We start from the raw sequence: 17,500 nt of genomic DNA, 5'->3' as shown, positions 1-17,500 counted from the left end.
AGGGGGAAATCTGCTCCAAATCTGCTCCAAATGTCTATTATACTTGTAGAAAAAAAATCCTTCAGACAAACTTTTCTGAGCAGATTCGGAGCAGTCAGTTGGTTTTGTGATGATCTCAGCGGGTTCCTAATTGTGGCTTTATTATAACGAAGGAAGTCGCCCTTTGTTCGGTAGAACGTCAGGTTGTATATAATAAGAAGTCAGCGGTTGGACTTACGTGCCGTCCTCATTACTGCGGTAGAAGACGAGGAAAGGGTCTGACTTCCCGAAGAAATCTTTCTTGTCCAACTTATTAGCGCAGAGCTGCAGAGTGACGATGTCCTGTAGAGGAGAACGCGCTGGTTACACTAACGCACCTATAATAACCCTCGGACCGGTCCCCTGATGACACCTGAAGCCGCTCCGGGCTCACGCTGCCTCCTTTAGTTTTAGAACTTTTGTTATGAAACTACTTGTGATCATAAACCGCACTGTAATTTATACGGAAAAGGGACATCTAAACCTCCCATAAGGTGTCATTCGGCAGCCCCCCTACTTCATACAGGGGGCACTCCGCAATCAGTGATGCCGATATTAAGACTTTTGCCTCTATAATCTGTGAATATTGTTAAGTTCATTGTCATTATTTAAGTCTACAGCATCGTAGCAATATTTGTGTATGCTATTGCGGCATTATTTATGTGTAAGGTATAGCAGTATTATTTATGTGTACAACACAGCAGCATTATATATGTATAACACATCATTATTTATGTTTGCAAAATGACATTGGTATATACAGTGCCTACAAGTAGTATTCAACCCCCTGCAGATTTAGCAGGTTTACACATTCGGAATTAACTTGGCATTGTGACATTTGGACTGTAGATCAGCCTGGAAGTGTGAAATGCACTGCAGCAAAAGGAATGTTTATTTATTTATTTTTTTTTTTTTAAATTGTGAAAATTTTATTCAGAGGGTCATTTATTATTCAAACCCTCAAACCACAAGAATTCTGTTTGGTTCCCCTAAAGTATTAAGAAGTATTTCAGGCACAAAGAACAATGAGCTTCACATGTTTGGATTAATTATCTCTTTTTCCAGCCTTTTCTGACTAATTAAGACCCTCCCCAAACTTGTGAACAAACTTGAGGGTCACAAGGCTGGCAAGGGGTACAAAACCCTTTCCAGGGAGTTGGGCCTACCTGTCTCCACTGTTGGGAGCATCATCCGGAAGTGGAAGGCTTATGGAACTACTGTTAGCCTTCCACGGCCTGGACAGCCTTTGAAAGTTTCCTCCCGTGCCGAGGCCAGGCTTGTCCGAAGAGTCAAGGCTAACCCAAGGACAACAAGGAAGGAGCTCCGGGAAGATCTCATGGCAGTGGGGACATTGGTTTCAGTCAATACCATAAGTAACATACTCCACCGCAATGGTCTCCGTTCCAGACGAGCCCGTAAGGTACCTTTACTTTCAAAGCGTCATGTCAAGGCTCGTCTACAGTTTGCTCATGATCGCTTGGAGGACTCTGAGACAGACTGGTTCAAGGTTCTCTGGTCTGATGAGACCAAGATCGAGATCTTTGGTGCCAACCACACACGTGACGTTTGGAGACTGGATGGCACTGCATACGACCCCAAGAATACCATCCCTACAGTCAAGCATGGTGGTGGCAGCATCATGCTGTGGGGCTGTTTCTCAGCCAAGGGGCCTGGCCATCTGGTCCGCATCCATGGGAAGATGGATAGCACGGCCTACCTGGAGATTTTGGCCAAGAACCTCCGCTCCTCCATCAAGGATCTTAAGATGGGTCGTCATTTCATCTTCCAACAAGACAATGACCCAAAGCACACAGCCAAGAAAACCAAGGCCTGGTACAAGAGGGAAAAAATCAAGGTGTTGCAGTGGCCTAGTCAGTTTCCTGACCTTAACCCAATTGAAAACTTGTGGAAGGAGCTCAAGATTAAAGTCCACATGAGACACCCAAAGAACCTAGATAACTTGGAGAAGATCTGCATGGAGGAGTGGGCCAAGATAACTCCAGAGACCTGTGCCGGCCTGATCAGATCTTATAAAAGACGATTATTAGCTGTAATTGCAAACAAGGGTTATTCCACAAAATATTACACCTAGGGGTTGAATAATAATTGACCCACACTTTTATGTTGAAAATTTATTAAAATTTAACTGAGCAACATAACTTGTTGGTTTGTAAGATTTATGCATCTGTTAATAAATCCTGCTCTTGTTTGAAGTTTTCAGGCTCTAACTTATTTGCATCTTATCAAACCTGCTAAATCTGCAGGGGGTTGAAGACTACTTGTAGGCACTGTATGTGTACAAAATGGTAGCATTGTTTTTGTATAGTATGACATCATTATTTGTACAGTGTGGCAATATTATACATGTGTATGGAATGGAAGTATTATGTGTACAGTATAATAGCATTATATTTGTGCATAGTGTGATATCACTATTTTTGTGGATAGTGTGACAGCCTTATTTATGCATATAGTATACCAGCATCACTTATGAATACACTATGGTAGCATTATATATATATATATATATATATATATATATATATATATTTTTTTTTATATATATATTTTTATATATATATATATATATAAAAAACATCATTATTTATGTTTACAGTATGCCAGCATTATACATGCATAGAGGATGGCAGTATGATACATGTATGACTATATTGTAATGTGCATAGTATGGAAGTATGGAAGTATTATGTATGTGCACGGTAAGGCAGTATTATACATATGTATAGTATGGAAGTATTATATATGTGTACAGAGGGAAATATATATGCATAGTATGGAAGTATTATGTATGTGTACAGTAGGACAGTATTATACATATGTATAGTAGGGAAATATATATATATATAGTAGGCAATATTATCCATGTGTATAGTGTGGAATTATTATATATGTGTACAGGAGGGCAGTATTATACATGTCTATAAAGTGGGATTATTATATATGTGTACAGGAGGGCAGTATTATACATGTCTATAATGTGGGATTATTATATATGTGTACAGGAGGGCAGTATTATACATGTCTATAATGTGGAATTATTATATATGTGTACATGAGGGCAGTATTATACATGTCTATAATGTGGAATTATTATATATGTGTATAGGAGGGCAGTATTATACATGTCTATAATGTGGAATTATTATATATGTGGACAGGAGGGCAGTATTATACATGTCTATAATGTGGGATTATTATATATGTGTACAGGAGGGCAGTATTATACATGTGTATAGTTTGTAAGTCAGTATGGCAATATTATATATCTGTATATTATGGCAGCATTAGATATGTGTATTTTATTATATCATTATTTATGTGTATAGGATAACATTATTATTTATATGTAAATTATAGTAGCATTCTTTATGTGATTATTATTATTAATGTATATAGTATACCAGTATTATTAATGTATATACTATGGTAGCACTATTTATGATACTATGGTCGCACTATTTATGTATACATCATAGTAGAATTACTTATGTGCACAGTGTTATTATTTATGCTTACGGTATGACAGCATTATTTATGCATATTATATGTCAGCATTATTTATGTATACTGCATGTGAATGTCATACTGTGTGTGGGTGTTGTAGATAAATGAATAATCATTCCCAGGAACGCCCCTAGCTACTTGCAATCATTTGCGTTGTCCTCCTCTAATATTGCTGCGTTCCTTCGGGGTCTTTTGGACGCTGTGACCAATGTCCCCTCTTGATTGCGTATAGATGCACCCCCAATAGAGACTCATTTCATTAAAGAGAAATATTTCCCCAAAACTGATGTCTCCTCTATTTGGAGACCCCCATGGACATAAGTTGGCACCATCTTCTCAGACTTTGCACGGCTCATTCCCATCACATTTAGCAATCTGCGGTGTAACCCCGTCCTCCCCGTCCTCCCCGTCCTCTCCGCTGATTGCCGGTTTGTTACCGCTGCACTTTCTGCAATTAACATGTAGCAGGGAAGGCTGATGATGAAGGAGCGTGGCTGAGGATAATGGCTGGAGCACCTCGCAGGGCATCAGTCTGGCAATCACGGCATCAAATTGTGCCAAGATGGCGGCCTCAGCGTCCTCTGTCTGTGAAGCCCCCGATCACTCATCAGAATAACTAAAGCTTGGAAGATTTTCAATCAAAATCCTTTCCTCCAAGCCGCAACGAGGATCAGAGGGGAAAGCAGAAAGATTTACTGTCTGTGCTACCTTACAGGGGAAGGAGAAAAGAATCTGAACAGGAGGAAAAAATGCGGGGAAAAAACGGGAACTTCACAATTTTGTTATTTTTATAAAAAAAAGACAAGACAAGGAAGGTGTAGGGGTTGCAGAGGTAGCCATGGATATAGGGGTTGCAGAGGTAGCCATAAGTGTAGGGGTTGCAGAGGTAGCCATAAGTTTAGGGGTTGCAGAGGTAGCCACAGGTGTAGGGGTTGCAGAGGTAGTCACAGGTATAGGTGTTACAGAGGTAGCCATAAGTGTAGGGGTTGCAGAGGTATTCACAGGTGTATGGGTTGCAGAGGTAGCCATAAGTGTAGGGGATGCAGAGGTAGCCATAAGTGTATGGGTTGCAGAGGTAGCCATAAGTTTAGGGGTTGCAGAGGTAGCCATAAGTTTAGGGGTTGCAGAGGTAGCCATAAGTTTAGGGGTTGCAGAGGTAGCCATAAGTTTAGGGGTTGCAGAGGTAGCCATAAGTTTAGGGGTTGCAGAGGTAGCCATAAGTTTAGGGGTTGCAGAGGTAGCCATAAGTTTAGGGGTTGCAGAGGTAGCCATAAGTTTAGGGGTTGCAGAGGTAGCCACGGGTGTAGGGGTTGCAGAGGTAGCCACAGGTGTAGGGGTTGCAGAGGTAGTCACAGGTATAGGTGTTACAGAGGTAGCCATAAGTGTAGGGGTTGCAGAGGTAGCCACAGGTGTAGGGGTTGCAGAGGTATTCACAGGTATAGGTGTTACAGAGGTAGCCATAAGTGTAGGGGTTGCAGAGGTAGCCACAGGTGTAGGGGTTGCAGAGGTAGCCATAAGTGTAGGGGATGCAGAGGTAGTCAGAGGTGTAGGGGTTGCAGGGGTAGCCACAAGTGTAGGGGTTGCAGAGGTAGCCATAAGTTTAGGGGTTGCAGAGGTAGCCATAAGTTTAGGGGTTGCAGAGGTAGCCATAAGTTTAGGGGTTGCAGAGGTAGCCATAAGTTTAGGGGTTGCAGAGGTAGCCACGGGTGTAGGGGTTGCAGAGGTAGCCACAGGTGTAGGGGTTGCAGAGGTAGTCACAGGTATAGGTGTTACAGAGGTAGCCATAAGTGTAGGGGTTGCAGAGGTAGCCACAGGTGTAGGGGTTGCAGAGGTAGCCATAAGTGTAGGGGATGCAGAGGTAGTCAGAGGTGTAGGGGTTGCAGGGGTAGCCACAAGTGTAGGGGTTGCAGAGGTAGTCACAAGTGTAGGGGTTGCAGAGGTAGCCACAGGTGTAGGGGTTGCAGAGGTAGCCATAAGTGTAGGGGTTGCAGAGGTAGTCAGAGGTGTAGGGGTTGCAGAGGTAGTCACAGGTGTAGGGGTTGCAGGGGTAGTCACAGGTGTACGGGTTGCAGAGGTAGCCACAGGTGTAGGGGTTGCAGAGGTAGCCATAAGTGTAGGGGTTGCAGAGGTAGTCAGAGGTGTAGGGGTTGCAGAGGTAGCCACAGGTGTAGGGGTTGCAGAGGTAGTCACAAGTGTAGGGGTTGCAGGGGTAGCCACAGGTGTAGGGGTTGCAGAGGTAGTCACAAGTGTAGGGGTTGCAGGGGTAGCCACAGGTGTAGGGGTTGCAGAGGTAGTAACAGGTGTAGAGGTTACAGAGGTAGTCATAAGTGTAGGGGTTGCAGAGGTAGTCACAAGTGAGAATGGACAGAGGTAGTCAGAGGTATAGGTGTTACAGAGGTAGCCACAGGTGTAGGGGTTGCAGAGGTAGTCACAAGTGAGAATGGACAGAGGTAGCCATGCATGTAGGATGTGCAGAGATAGTCATGAGTGTAGGGGAGCAGACGTAGCCACAGTTGTGGGGTGAAAATGCAGCAGTCAAACCCCAGCCCAGGTACCAATGACTCTTCCCGTGCCCCTCTGCCACGTTATCCCCTCTGGAGAACTTGTGGTCACCCATTCATTACAATTGGAATGTGTAATATTATGTCTTCTTCTCTCAGAGGACATCTATGACTTGATACTACTTCTCTCAGTGATGTCAGCTGATTCGCAGGGATCATTAGCTTCCTAGCCCCGTGATCTAATATGGATAAGGACAGATCCCATTGACTTATAATGGATCAGGTTGCCATTTAATCTGGATGTGCGTCTGAGGACACGCATCCAGCTGAAATGCATCGCGGCACAGAGACCCGTCAGGTTCTTCGATACACGCTGCCAGCCAAAGTGAAGATGGCAGCTTTCAGCGGCGTCCCCGTGACTGAGGTGGTACATAACAACGATGTCATGTGTTGCCATGGGACGGATGCTGATAAAAGCTGTCGACCACTGCGGGCCGGCTACAGAAGAGGATGACGTGCAACATGAGACCTGGGCAGGGCGAGTACAGTATATACCAGGAGGGGGACAGTATATATCAGGAGAGGAACACATATACCAGGAGGGGAACTGCATATACAAGGAGGGGGACAGTATATATCAGGAGAGGAACACATATACCAGGAGGGGGACTGTATATACAAGGAGGGGGACAGTATATACCAGGAGGAACCCAGGAGGGGAACAATATATACTGGGACGGGGACAGTATATCCCAGGAGTGGGACTGTATATACAAAGAGGGGGAAAATATATATCAGGAGGTGCTCAAAAGAGTAACATATATACCAGGAGGAGGACAGTATTTACCAGGAGAGGGCCCAGGGGAGGAACATATATACTAGGAGGGGGACAGTATATACCAGGAGGGACCCAGGAGGGGGAGAATATATACCAGGAGAGGAACATATATATTTCCCCCCCCTTTGTATATACAGTCCCCCTCCTGGTATATATGTTCCTCTCCTGGTATATACTTTCCCCCTCCTAATATATATTCTCCCCCTCATGGGTCCCTCCTGGTATATACTGTCCCCCTCCTGGTATATATGTTACTCTTTTGAGCACCTCCTGATATATATTTCCCCCCCCCTTTGTATATACAGTCCCCCTCCTGGTATATATCAGGAGGTGCTCAAAAGAGTAACATATATACCAGGAGGGGGACAGTATACACAAGGAGAGATACAGTATATACCAGGATAGGGCCCGGGGGAGGAACATATATACCAGGAGGGGGACAGTATATACCAGGAAGGACCCAGGAGGGGGAGAATATATACTAGGAGGGGGGCTGTATATACAAGGAGGGGGACAGTATATATCAGGAGGGGCCCAAAAGAGTAACATATATACGAGGAGGGGGACAATATATACCAGGAGGGACCCAGGAGGGGGGCAGTATATACCAGGAGGGGGGCAGTATATACCAGGATGGGGACAGTAAATACCAGGATGGGGCCCAGGGGAGGAACATATGTGCCAGGAGGGGGACAATATAACAATATATACCAGGAGGGTCCCAGCAGGGGGCAGTATATACCAGGAGGGGAACAGTATATACCAGGATGGGGGACATATTTCCCAGGATAGAGCCCAGGATGGGGGACATTACTACATAATGGGAAGGAGTGCAACTCATATGTCTTTATAGTAATGAGAACGGTTACAACGGTGGATGCGGCCATTACCAGCTCGGCAGCGATGTGCTGCTCTTTTGCTACAATGTGTAGAAATGTATACAAACCCGACAATTGCTGAGCTCCTCCGCTGATAAGATTATGTTCCCACATTTCTTTCCTGGAATCCCCCTGGGTGAGAAATAAAAAAAAAAAAAGAAATACATAAATAAAAGAAGAAAAGAAGAGAGTGAAACGCGATCATTTATCAACAGCGACAGCTGATTTCTATTGCTTATAGAGACCCAGAAAGGATGACAGATTGAGGTCTAAGGCCATTGTGGTACAGAAGACATGCAATTACTGTCTGTCTATCTATCCCCTCCAAGGTTTACTGCTGCCCCTTTAAAGCTTGTTAGGCGTAAATGACAAACGCAGTGTGGAAAATACAATACAATCTGGGCCGAGCGCTCTCCTCCACTTTACCCTCGGCTTCATCTCTCCTCATTTATTCCAGTTTCTTCAGATGGATACAAGATTTCCCTCGTTCGCTCCCGAATAAACCTTTATTTGTGACCTCTTTTACTTCTAATTTACCCAAAGCCAAGAGAAGAACATTTGCAAGGTCCAACCCCATTCCTCCTCATTATCAGGGCTCTTGGTTCATCGCATCCTAGGTCAAATGTGTTGCAATCGCGAGATGACTTTAAAGGGGGTTGTTCAAGATTAGTAAAAAGGGTCTGATTTTATTTCCGGAGTCGGCGCCACCATGGCCCATGGTCTTCTCACTCATCCCGATTGAATGAAATGGGAATGAGCTGCGATTCTTCAGAAAGTCCAAGATCTGTTTCTGGAGAAAAGTAGTTTTTGAACCCCTTTAAAGACGACCTTTCATTGGAAAGAGTTTTCTTTATTTTTATGACTCTGAAAATTGTAGATTCACATTGAAGGCATCAAAACTATGAATTATCACATGTGGAATGAAATACGTAAAGTGTGAAACAACTGAAAATATGTCTTATATTCTAGGTTCTTCACAGTAGCCACCTTTTGCTTTGATTACTGCTTTGCACACTCTTGGCATTCTCTTGATGAGCTTCAAGAGGTGGTCACTTGAAATGATTTTGTCTTCACAAGTGTTGCCCTGTCAGGTTTAATAAGTGGGATTTCTTGCCTTATAAATGGGGTTAGGACCATCAGTTGTGTTGTGCAGAAGTCTGGTGGATGCACAGCTGATAGTCCTACTGAATAGACTGTTAGCTGCTTTTTTCTTGCCATAATACAAATTCTAAGTAAAAAAAAACGAGTGGCCATCATTACTTTAAGAAATGAAGGTCAGTCAGTCCAAAAAATTGGGAAAACTTTGAAAGTGTCCCCAAGTGCAGTGGCAAAAACCATGAATCGCTACAAAGAAACTGGCTCACATGAGGACCGCCCCGGGAAAGGAAGACCAAGAGTCACCACTGCTGCGGAGGATAAGTTTATCCGAGTCACCAGCCTCAGAAATTGCAGGTTAACAGCAGCTCAGATTAGAGACCAGGTCAATGCCACACAGAGTTCTAGCAGCAGACACATCTCTAGAACAACTGTTAAGAGGAGACTTTGTGCAGCAGACCTTCATGGTAAAATAGCTGCTAGGAAACCACTGCTAAGGACAGGCAACAAGCAGAAGAGACTTGTTTGGGCTAAAGAACACAACGAATGGACATTAGACCAGTGGAAATCTGTGCTTTGGTCTGATGAGTCCAAATTTGAGATCTTTGGATCCAACCCCCGTGTCTTTGTAGAAAAGGTGAACGGATGGACTCTACATGCCTGGTTCCCACCGTGAAGCATGGAGGAGGAGGTGTGATGGTGTGGGGGGGCTTTGCTGGTGACACTGTTGGGGATTTATTCAAAATTGAAGGCATACAGAACCAGCATGGCCACCACAGCATCTTGCAGCGGCGTGCTATTCCATCCGGTTTGCGTTTAGTTGGACCATCATTTATTTTTCAACAGGACAATGACCCCAAACACACCTCCAGGCTGTGTAAGGGCTATTTGACTAAGAAGGAGAGTGATGGGGTGCTACGCCAGATGACCTGGTCTCCACAGTCACCAGACCTGAACCCAATCGAGATGGTTTGGGGTGAGCTGGACCGCAGAGTGAAGGCAAAAGGGCCAACAAGTGCTAAGCATCTCTGGGAACTCCTTCAGGACTGTTGGAAAACCATTTCCGGTGACTACCTCTTGAAGCTCATCAAGAGAATGCCAAGAGTGTGCAAAGCAGTAATCAAAGCAAAAGGTGGCTACTTTGAAGAACCTAGAATATAAGACATATTTTCAGTTGTTTCACACTTTTTTTGTTAAGTATTTCATTCCACATGTGTTAATTCATAGTTTTGATGTCTTCAATGTGAATCTACAATTTTCAGAGTCATGAAAATAAAGAAAACTCTTTGAATGGGGAGGTGTGTCCAAACTTTTGCTGTACTGTGTATATATATATATAAAACTTCCAAAAAATACTTGGGGGTCTTGATAAACCTCCAACACTAATCCTTTTCTATACATGAACTGTGACATCACTGTGTGTATTATCCCTGTACTGTGACATCATTGTATGTATTAACCCTGTACTGTGACATCACTGTGTGTATTATCCCTGTACTGTGACATCACTGTGTGTATTATCCCTGTACTGTGACATCCCTGTGTGTATTATCCCTGTACTGTGACATCACTGTGTGTATTATCCCTGTACTGTGACATCACTGTGTGTATTATCCCTGTACTGTGACATCACTGTGTGTATTATCCCTGTACTGTGACATCACTGTGTGTATTATCCCTGTACTGTGACATCACTGTGTGTATTATCCCTGTACTGTGACATCACTGTGTGTATTATCCCTGTACTGTGACATCACTGTGTGTATTATCCCTGTACTGTGACATCACTGTGTATATTATCCTTGTACTGTGACATCACTATGTGTATTATCCCTGTACTGTGACATCACTGTGTGTATTATCCCTGTACTGTGACATCACTGTGTATATTATCCTTGTACTGTGACATCACTATGTGTATTATCCCTGTACTGTGACCTCACTGTATTATCCCTGTACTGTGACATCACTGTGTGTATTACCCCTGTACTGTGACATCCCTGTGTGTATTATCCCTGTACTGTGACATCACTGTGTATATTATCCTTGTACTGTGACATCACTGTGTGTATTATCCCTGTACTGTGACATCACTGTGTGTATTATCCCTGTACTGTGACATCACTGTGTGTATTATCCCTGTACTGTGACATCCCTGTGTGTATTATCCCTGTACTGTGACATCCCTGTGTGTATTATCCCTGTACTGTGACATCACTGTGTGCATTATCCCTGTACTGTGACATTGCTGTGTGTATTATCCCTGTACTGTGACATCACTGTGTGTATTATCCCTGTACTGTGACATCGCTGTGTGTATTATCCCTGTACTGTGACATCACTGTGTGTATTACCCCTGTACTGTGACATCACTGTGTGTATTATCCCTGTACTGTGACATCCCTGTGTGTATTATCCCTGTATTGTGACATCACTGTGTGTATTATCCCTGTACTGTGACATCCCTGTGTGTATTATCCCTGTATTGTGACATCACTGTGTGTATTATCCCTGTACTGTGACATCACTGTGTGTATTATCCCTGTACTGTGACATCGCTGTGTGTATTATCCCTGTACTGTGACATCACTGTGTGTATTACCCCTGTACTGTGACATCACTGTGTGTATTATCCCTGTACTGTGACATCCCTGTGTGTATTATCCCTGTATTGTGACATCACTGTGTGTATTATCCCTGTACTGTGACATCCCTGTGTGTATTATCCCTGTATTGTGACATCACTATGTGTATTATCCCTGTACTGTGACATCCCTGTGTGTATTATCCCTGTATTGTGACATCACTGTGTGTATTATCCCTGTATTGTGACATCCCTGTGTGTATTATCCCTGTACTGTGACATCCCTGTGTGTATTATCCCTGTACTGTGACATCACTGTGTGTATTATCCCTGTATTGTGACATCACTGTGTGTATTATCCCTGTATTGTGACATCCCTGTGTGTATTATCCCTGTACTGTGACATCCCTGTGTGTATTATCCCTGTACTGTGACATCACTGTGTGCCCGTATAGTATAGCTAAGAAGAATCCTTATGTAGAGGAAGTAAGACAGGACTACATTATCAGCTGCCAGAGGGGGAAGGAAACTGATTCTGCACAAAGTCTAATTTGAGTTTTATGCTATGAATTACTTTTAAATAGCTATTAACAGCCAAACCAATAATGTGATAACTATTTTAATAATCATCTATGCAAAAAGATTTGGATGTCATGAATCCAAGCCTTATGTACCAAGGGGTGGGGGGGCGACACTGAGCATTGTAATGTATAGCAATGCTGTATACAGCGAGCCGTCTATATCCGAGTGATGGAGACCCTCGTCAGATACAAATGTTTTGCAAACCAGACCCTTAATAAGACAGGTTATCAGGGGCTGAACAAATCGAGGGGCTGTCTACCAGCAAAAATCACAGGGACGTGCCACCTAAATGAGGCTCTCGTTAGCAGTGGCGCTGTGTGCACGAGCGGCTGCGAATTGTATCTGCAAAAAAAATAAAAAATAACAGCATTGTTTGACAGTTCATTAGCAAAGCAGGAAAATATAAAATAAGCGGACGCCAGGAGACAAACTGGCATTTCACAGACTAATGAACTAATCTTCCCCAGGAATGGAGGCCCCATTGTTGAGCATCAGGAGAGGTTAGACTGGCGGAAACTTGTGGAGCCGGTATCAAGATGAATATTGAACGCCTCTCCTTTTCCTCCTGTTTGAACTAAGGCTGCTTTCACACATCCGTTTTTTGCCGTGTGGCACAATCCGGTAAAAAACAGAACGGATCCGGTGTGTGTTGCCCCCGGATCCGATCTTTCCCCCATTGACTTGTATTAGTGCCGGATTGTGCCGCAGGGCCTTGCGTTGCATCCGGCGTAAATAGCTGATCCGGCGGCCGGATGGAATGCTGCTTGCAGCGTGTTTTGTCTCCGGCGAAAAACCGTATGGCGCCGTGAGTTACAGTGAAAGCCTATGGGCACCGGATCCGTCATCATCCGGCCTATGGCGGAATTCAATGACTGTTTTTTGAACTGCGCATGCTCAGTAGCACAACGGATCCATCAAAAGACGGAAGGAACGCATGGAAAAAACTGATGCAACGGATCCGCTTTTTCGCCGGATCCGTTGCATCAGTTTTTTTGCCGGATAGTGCCGGACGCCAAAAAAACGGAGGTGTAAAAGTAGCCTAAAAGAGCAGTTCCTTGCACAGAGGGATGACCTGGAGTGACGCTGTACTGGAAAAATGGTAAAAGGGGCACAAAGCTAAACCAGAGCTCTCAGGATGGGTGGGTACACATAGATCATATACCATAACTGTATAAAATGGAGATGCCCTTTAAATGGTTTGTATCAAATATACATGGGATTAGGGGATAATGTCCAAAAGGCTTGGATCCCCACAGATACTGAGAATCCCATGTGAATAGAGTGGTGGTCTTTGATCTCTTATGGAACCACTGCAGATAGCGTTTGGCTAGTCTTCAGCACTGAGCGGATCAGCTGTCACGCATAGAGTTGTGGAAGGTCCGGCATGGGGCAAAACACACAACAAACAGGGGTTTCACCACGACAAACAAGGGGTACATTAGGGGGCACTTTAACAATGGTGGTCCCTAGCACTAGTGATAGAGAAGATGGGCACCTCCTCCACTTACCTGCAACTGTACCCTGCACTCCTAGCCAGTCCCTATCAGTTCTTCACCTGTCGCTAAGCAAAAACCTTAAGCCCTAATTGACCCTACAATAGTCCTGGCTAGTGAGTAGGTAGGTAAGAATCCCTAGTCCTGCCGCTGCACTAAAGCAACACACAGGGAAAGGAAGACAAACAGCAACAAAGGATAAACTACAACTTCTTGGCCACAAATAAGGCACCAGGACTGCAGCCTACACCACAACAGACAGAAAGGGATCCAACAGCTCCTTCCACCTCCAGGCCAAATCCCAGAATGAGGATTCGGTATATCCGGCATATTGTACAGGGAGTAGAGGGTATATATGGGGACTGGGAGTGTTCCCAAACCAGAAGCACCTGAAAAGGTAATGAGAAGGCTGCTGGCAAGGAAAACTGACATTAACCCTAAGATTGCCAAAAGAAAGGAAATACATTTAATATTGAGAGCTTTGCACGGAAATGACTCTCTAGCCCTGAATCTGTCACTAGTCTCATAATGTAGAGAGACAGACGTGACATTGGCATCATCTACTGCTCCATCCACTCAGGGCTCTTTAGATCCCCGTGCTTGGGATCAGTGGTGTCAGATCCCAGCAACGATCAGAAAGTTATCCTTTATTCTATAGATAGACAATTGTTTTCCAAACTTGCTACATCCCCTTTAATATCATTACAGTGGCTGGATTTCTTTTCTTTGCTCATTACACAGCTGATAATCCACATACTGTGTATACATTACACTCATCCCTATTTTTTTCCTATGTGAAATATTTGATAATACAACTTTGTATCCACCGGAGCTCATTTTTCTGATACAGAGCTCCAAATCCCCTGCAGAGAAATATAATTAAATAATAACATTCAGGATGCCTACACCCACCACTAGGGGGAGCACACTGTATACAGTTTATACATTGCACTAAATAATAGCACAGTATGCAGTGAGCTCCCTCTAGTGGTGGCTGCATATTATTACCGTATTTATTTCTACATCTCTACAGGGGATTTGGAGCTTTGTATAATGAAAATGTAGCCCTGATATATTAAGAAAATTAATCAGCACAGAGTGTTGGTTCTTACAGTGACACGTAATGGTGGACAGTCCTGTTTAGGGCTTTGCAGAAAAAATGTAATGTATACAATAGTATATAATGATGTAGAGATGTAAGGAATATTTTTCCCAGGAGTTTCCTCTTTCATATCCCATTTTCCCAAGGTTTTCTTTATTCTTATTTGGAAAACCTCAAAGAATCCGGTGGATCACAGGAAGCATCTTTGAAGTGACATTGATCATTCTCATCCCAGTCATATTATTCCAATGATCAGAATCCATATTTATGGCTGCCCCAGGGAATGCAAAAACTGCAAAAGCTTTAATAATACTAAGGCATGGTCCTGTATTGCTACATAATAAGGAATGCCATAGAGTGCATGGAACTGCACACACATACTGCCTATTCCTGCCCCATTCATCATTTACATAGGAAAAACTTGATGAATCGGCTGAAAACATCTGGGAACACCAAACCTGGCCGTAATGATGGACATAGGAAAAACTTGATGAATCGGCTGAAAACATCTGGAAACACCAAACCCGGCCGCAATGATGGACATAGGAAAACTTGATGAATCGGCTGAAAACATCTGGAAACACCAAACCCGGCCGCAATGATGGACATATTAAAAACTTGATGAATCGGCTGAAAACATCTGGAAATACGAAACGCTGCCGCAATGATGGACATAGGAAAAACTTGATGAATCGGCTGAAAACAGCTGGAAACCTCAAACCCGGCCACAATGATGGACATCGGAAAAACTTGATAAATCGTCCGAAAACATCTGGAAACACCAAACCCGGCCACAATGATGGACATAGGAAAAACTTGATGAATCGGCTGAAAACATCTGGAAATACGAAACCTGGCCGCAATGATGGACATAGGAAAAACTTGATGAATCGGCTGAAAACATCTGGAAACCCCAAACCCGGCCACAATGATGGACATAGGAAAAACTTGATGAATCGGCTGAAAACATCTGGAAACCCCAAACCCGGCCACAATGATGGACATAGGAAAACTTGATGAATCAGCCGAAAACATCTGGAAACACCAAACCCGGCCGCAATGATGGACATAGGAAAACTTGATGAATCAGCCGAAAACATCTGGAAACACCAAACCCGGCCGCAATGATGGACATATTAAAAACTTGATAAATCGGCTGAAAACATCTGGAAATACGAAACGCTGCCGCAATGATGGACATAGGAAAAACTTGATGAATCGGCTGAAAACATCTGGAAACACCAAACCCGGCCGCAATGATGGACATAGGAAAAACTTGATAAATCGTCCGAAAACATCTGGAAACACCAAACCCGGCCGCAATGATGGACATAGGAAAAACTTGATGAATCGTCCGAAAACATCTGGAAACACCAAACCCGGCCGCAATGATGGACATAGGAAAAACTTGATGAATCGGCTGAAAACGTCTGGAAACACCAAACCCGGCCGTAATGATGGACATCGGAAAAACTTGATGAATCGGCTGAAAACATCTGGAAACACCAAACCCGGCCAAAATGATGGAAATAGAAAAAAACTTGATGAATCGGCTGAAAACATCTGGAAACCCCAAACCCAATTTTAATGATGGACATAGGAAAAACTTGATGAATCGGCCGAAAACATCTGGAAACCCCAAACCCGGCTGCGATGATGGACATAGGAAAAAAAAAAATAGGTAAACACATAATATAGACACAGACTAAAAGAAGAATAATGCATGCATTGATAAAGCAATAGGCAAATAAGTGCCCTCTAGTGGTGGCTCCAACCAGGAACAATTTTTTAATATAGAACGGTGCAAACGTTTTAGGTAGGATTGGAAAAATTGCTGCAAAATGAGATTTTTTTAAAACATAAAAGTGGTGATAATTTATTTTAATTAAAAAAAAAAGTTTATAAAAAAATATTGTGGACATCCCCTTTAATTGGTAGCAAATGTTGGACCTGATGTTGAAAAAAAACCCTTTAATTTATTTGTATCCTAATGGCGGAGGACCAGCTGGGTGGTGCAGATGTGATGGCGGTGGTACACTTCACTGGTTAATAGTAATTGGAATTCATAAAACACATAAGCTCCATGCGGCTTCTCATAAAACACCAGGAGCAGCCGTTAATGAGCGATCAGTGGGGCCCCCAAGAACAATATAAGGACGATATATCCTTCAGTACTTTGTGAAATTGTGCGCTCGCACGGCAGCCGCGCCATCACCTCCTGCGGCAGAGTCAGAGCGCAGCGTCCAATGGAGAAACAGATGCTCCAACAAGCCCAGATGTTCAGCCCCAATGCACGGGCATCAAAGCTTCAAAGAAACGTGGCGAAACGTCACCGCCGCCCCGCGCTGCACCAGCGTGACATCTGAAAGCTAAAGATGTGTGCTGCAGAAATGGTGATGGCACAGCAGAGCTGAGTAGGCTGTGTGGGCATATCTTTACGGATATAAGGTGTTATTTGTGAGTTTACATAGGACTGCTGGACACACGCAATGCAGCCTATAATGCATGAATTTACATAGGACTGCTGGGCACACAATGCAGACTATTATGCGTGGGTTTACATAGGACTGCTGGACACAGACAATGCAGCCTATTATGCGTGAGTTTACATAGGACTGCTGGACACAGACAATGCAGCCTATTATGCGTGAGTTTACATAGGACTGCTGGACACAGACAATTCAGCCTATTATGCGTGAGTTTACATAGGACTGCTGGACACACACAATGCAGCCTATTATGAGAAAATTTACATAGGACCGCTGGACACACAATTCAGCCTATTATGCGTGAGTTTACATAGAACTGCTGGACACACACAATGCAGCCTATTATGAGAAAATTTACATAGGACCGCTGGACACACAATGCAGTCTATTATGCG

The 17,500-nt window shown here is 43.6% G+C and overlaps 1 protein-coding gene across 1 annotated transcript in view; it reads right to left on the bottom strand.

Annotated features, from left to right (window-relative positions):
- CPNE9 (copine family member 9) overlaps window positions 1–17,500 on the bottom strand; it is a 353,312-nt gene that overhangs the window by 63,975 nt on the left and 271,837 nt on the right. Inside the window, exons 9-10 of the mRNA XM_075321438.1 lie at window positions 7,829–7,892; window positions 218–321 (exon numbers count right to left, since the gene is read on the bottom strand). Of these exons, the coding sequence (XP_075177553.1) occupies window positions 218–321; window positions 7,829–7,892 (168 nt within the window). The remainder of the gene's footprint in view (window positions 1–217; window positions 322–7,828; window positions 7,893–17,500) is intronic.

Source organism: Anomaloglossus baeobatrachus, chromosome 8 (assembly GCF_048569485.1).
Source record: "Anomaloglossus baeobatrachus isolate aAnoBae1 chromosome 8, aAnoBae1.hap1, whole genome shotgun sequence".
Taxonomy (NCBI): Eukaryota; Metazoa; Chordata; class Amphibia; order Anura; family Aromobatidae; genus Anomaloglossus; species Anomaloglossus baeobatrachus.
Note: the sequence above shows the minus strand (reverse complement) of the source record. Positions and strands in the feature narration are given on the sequence as shown.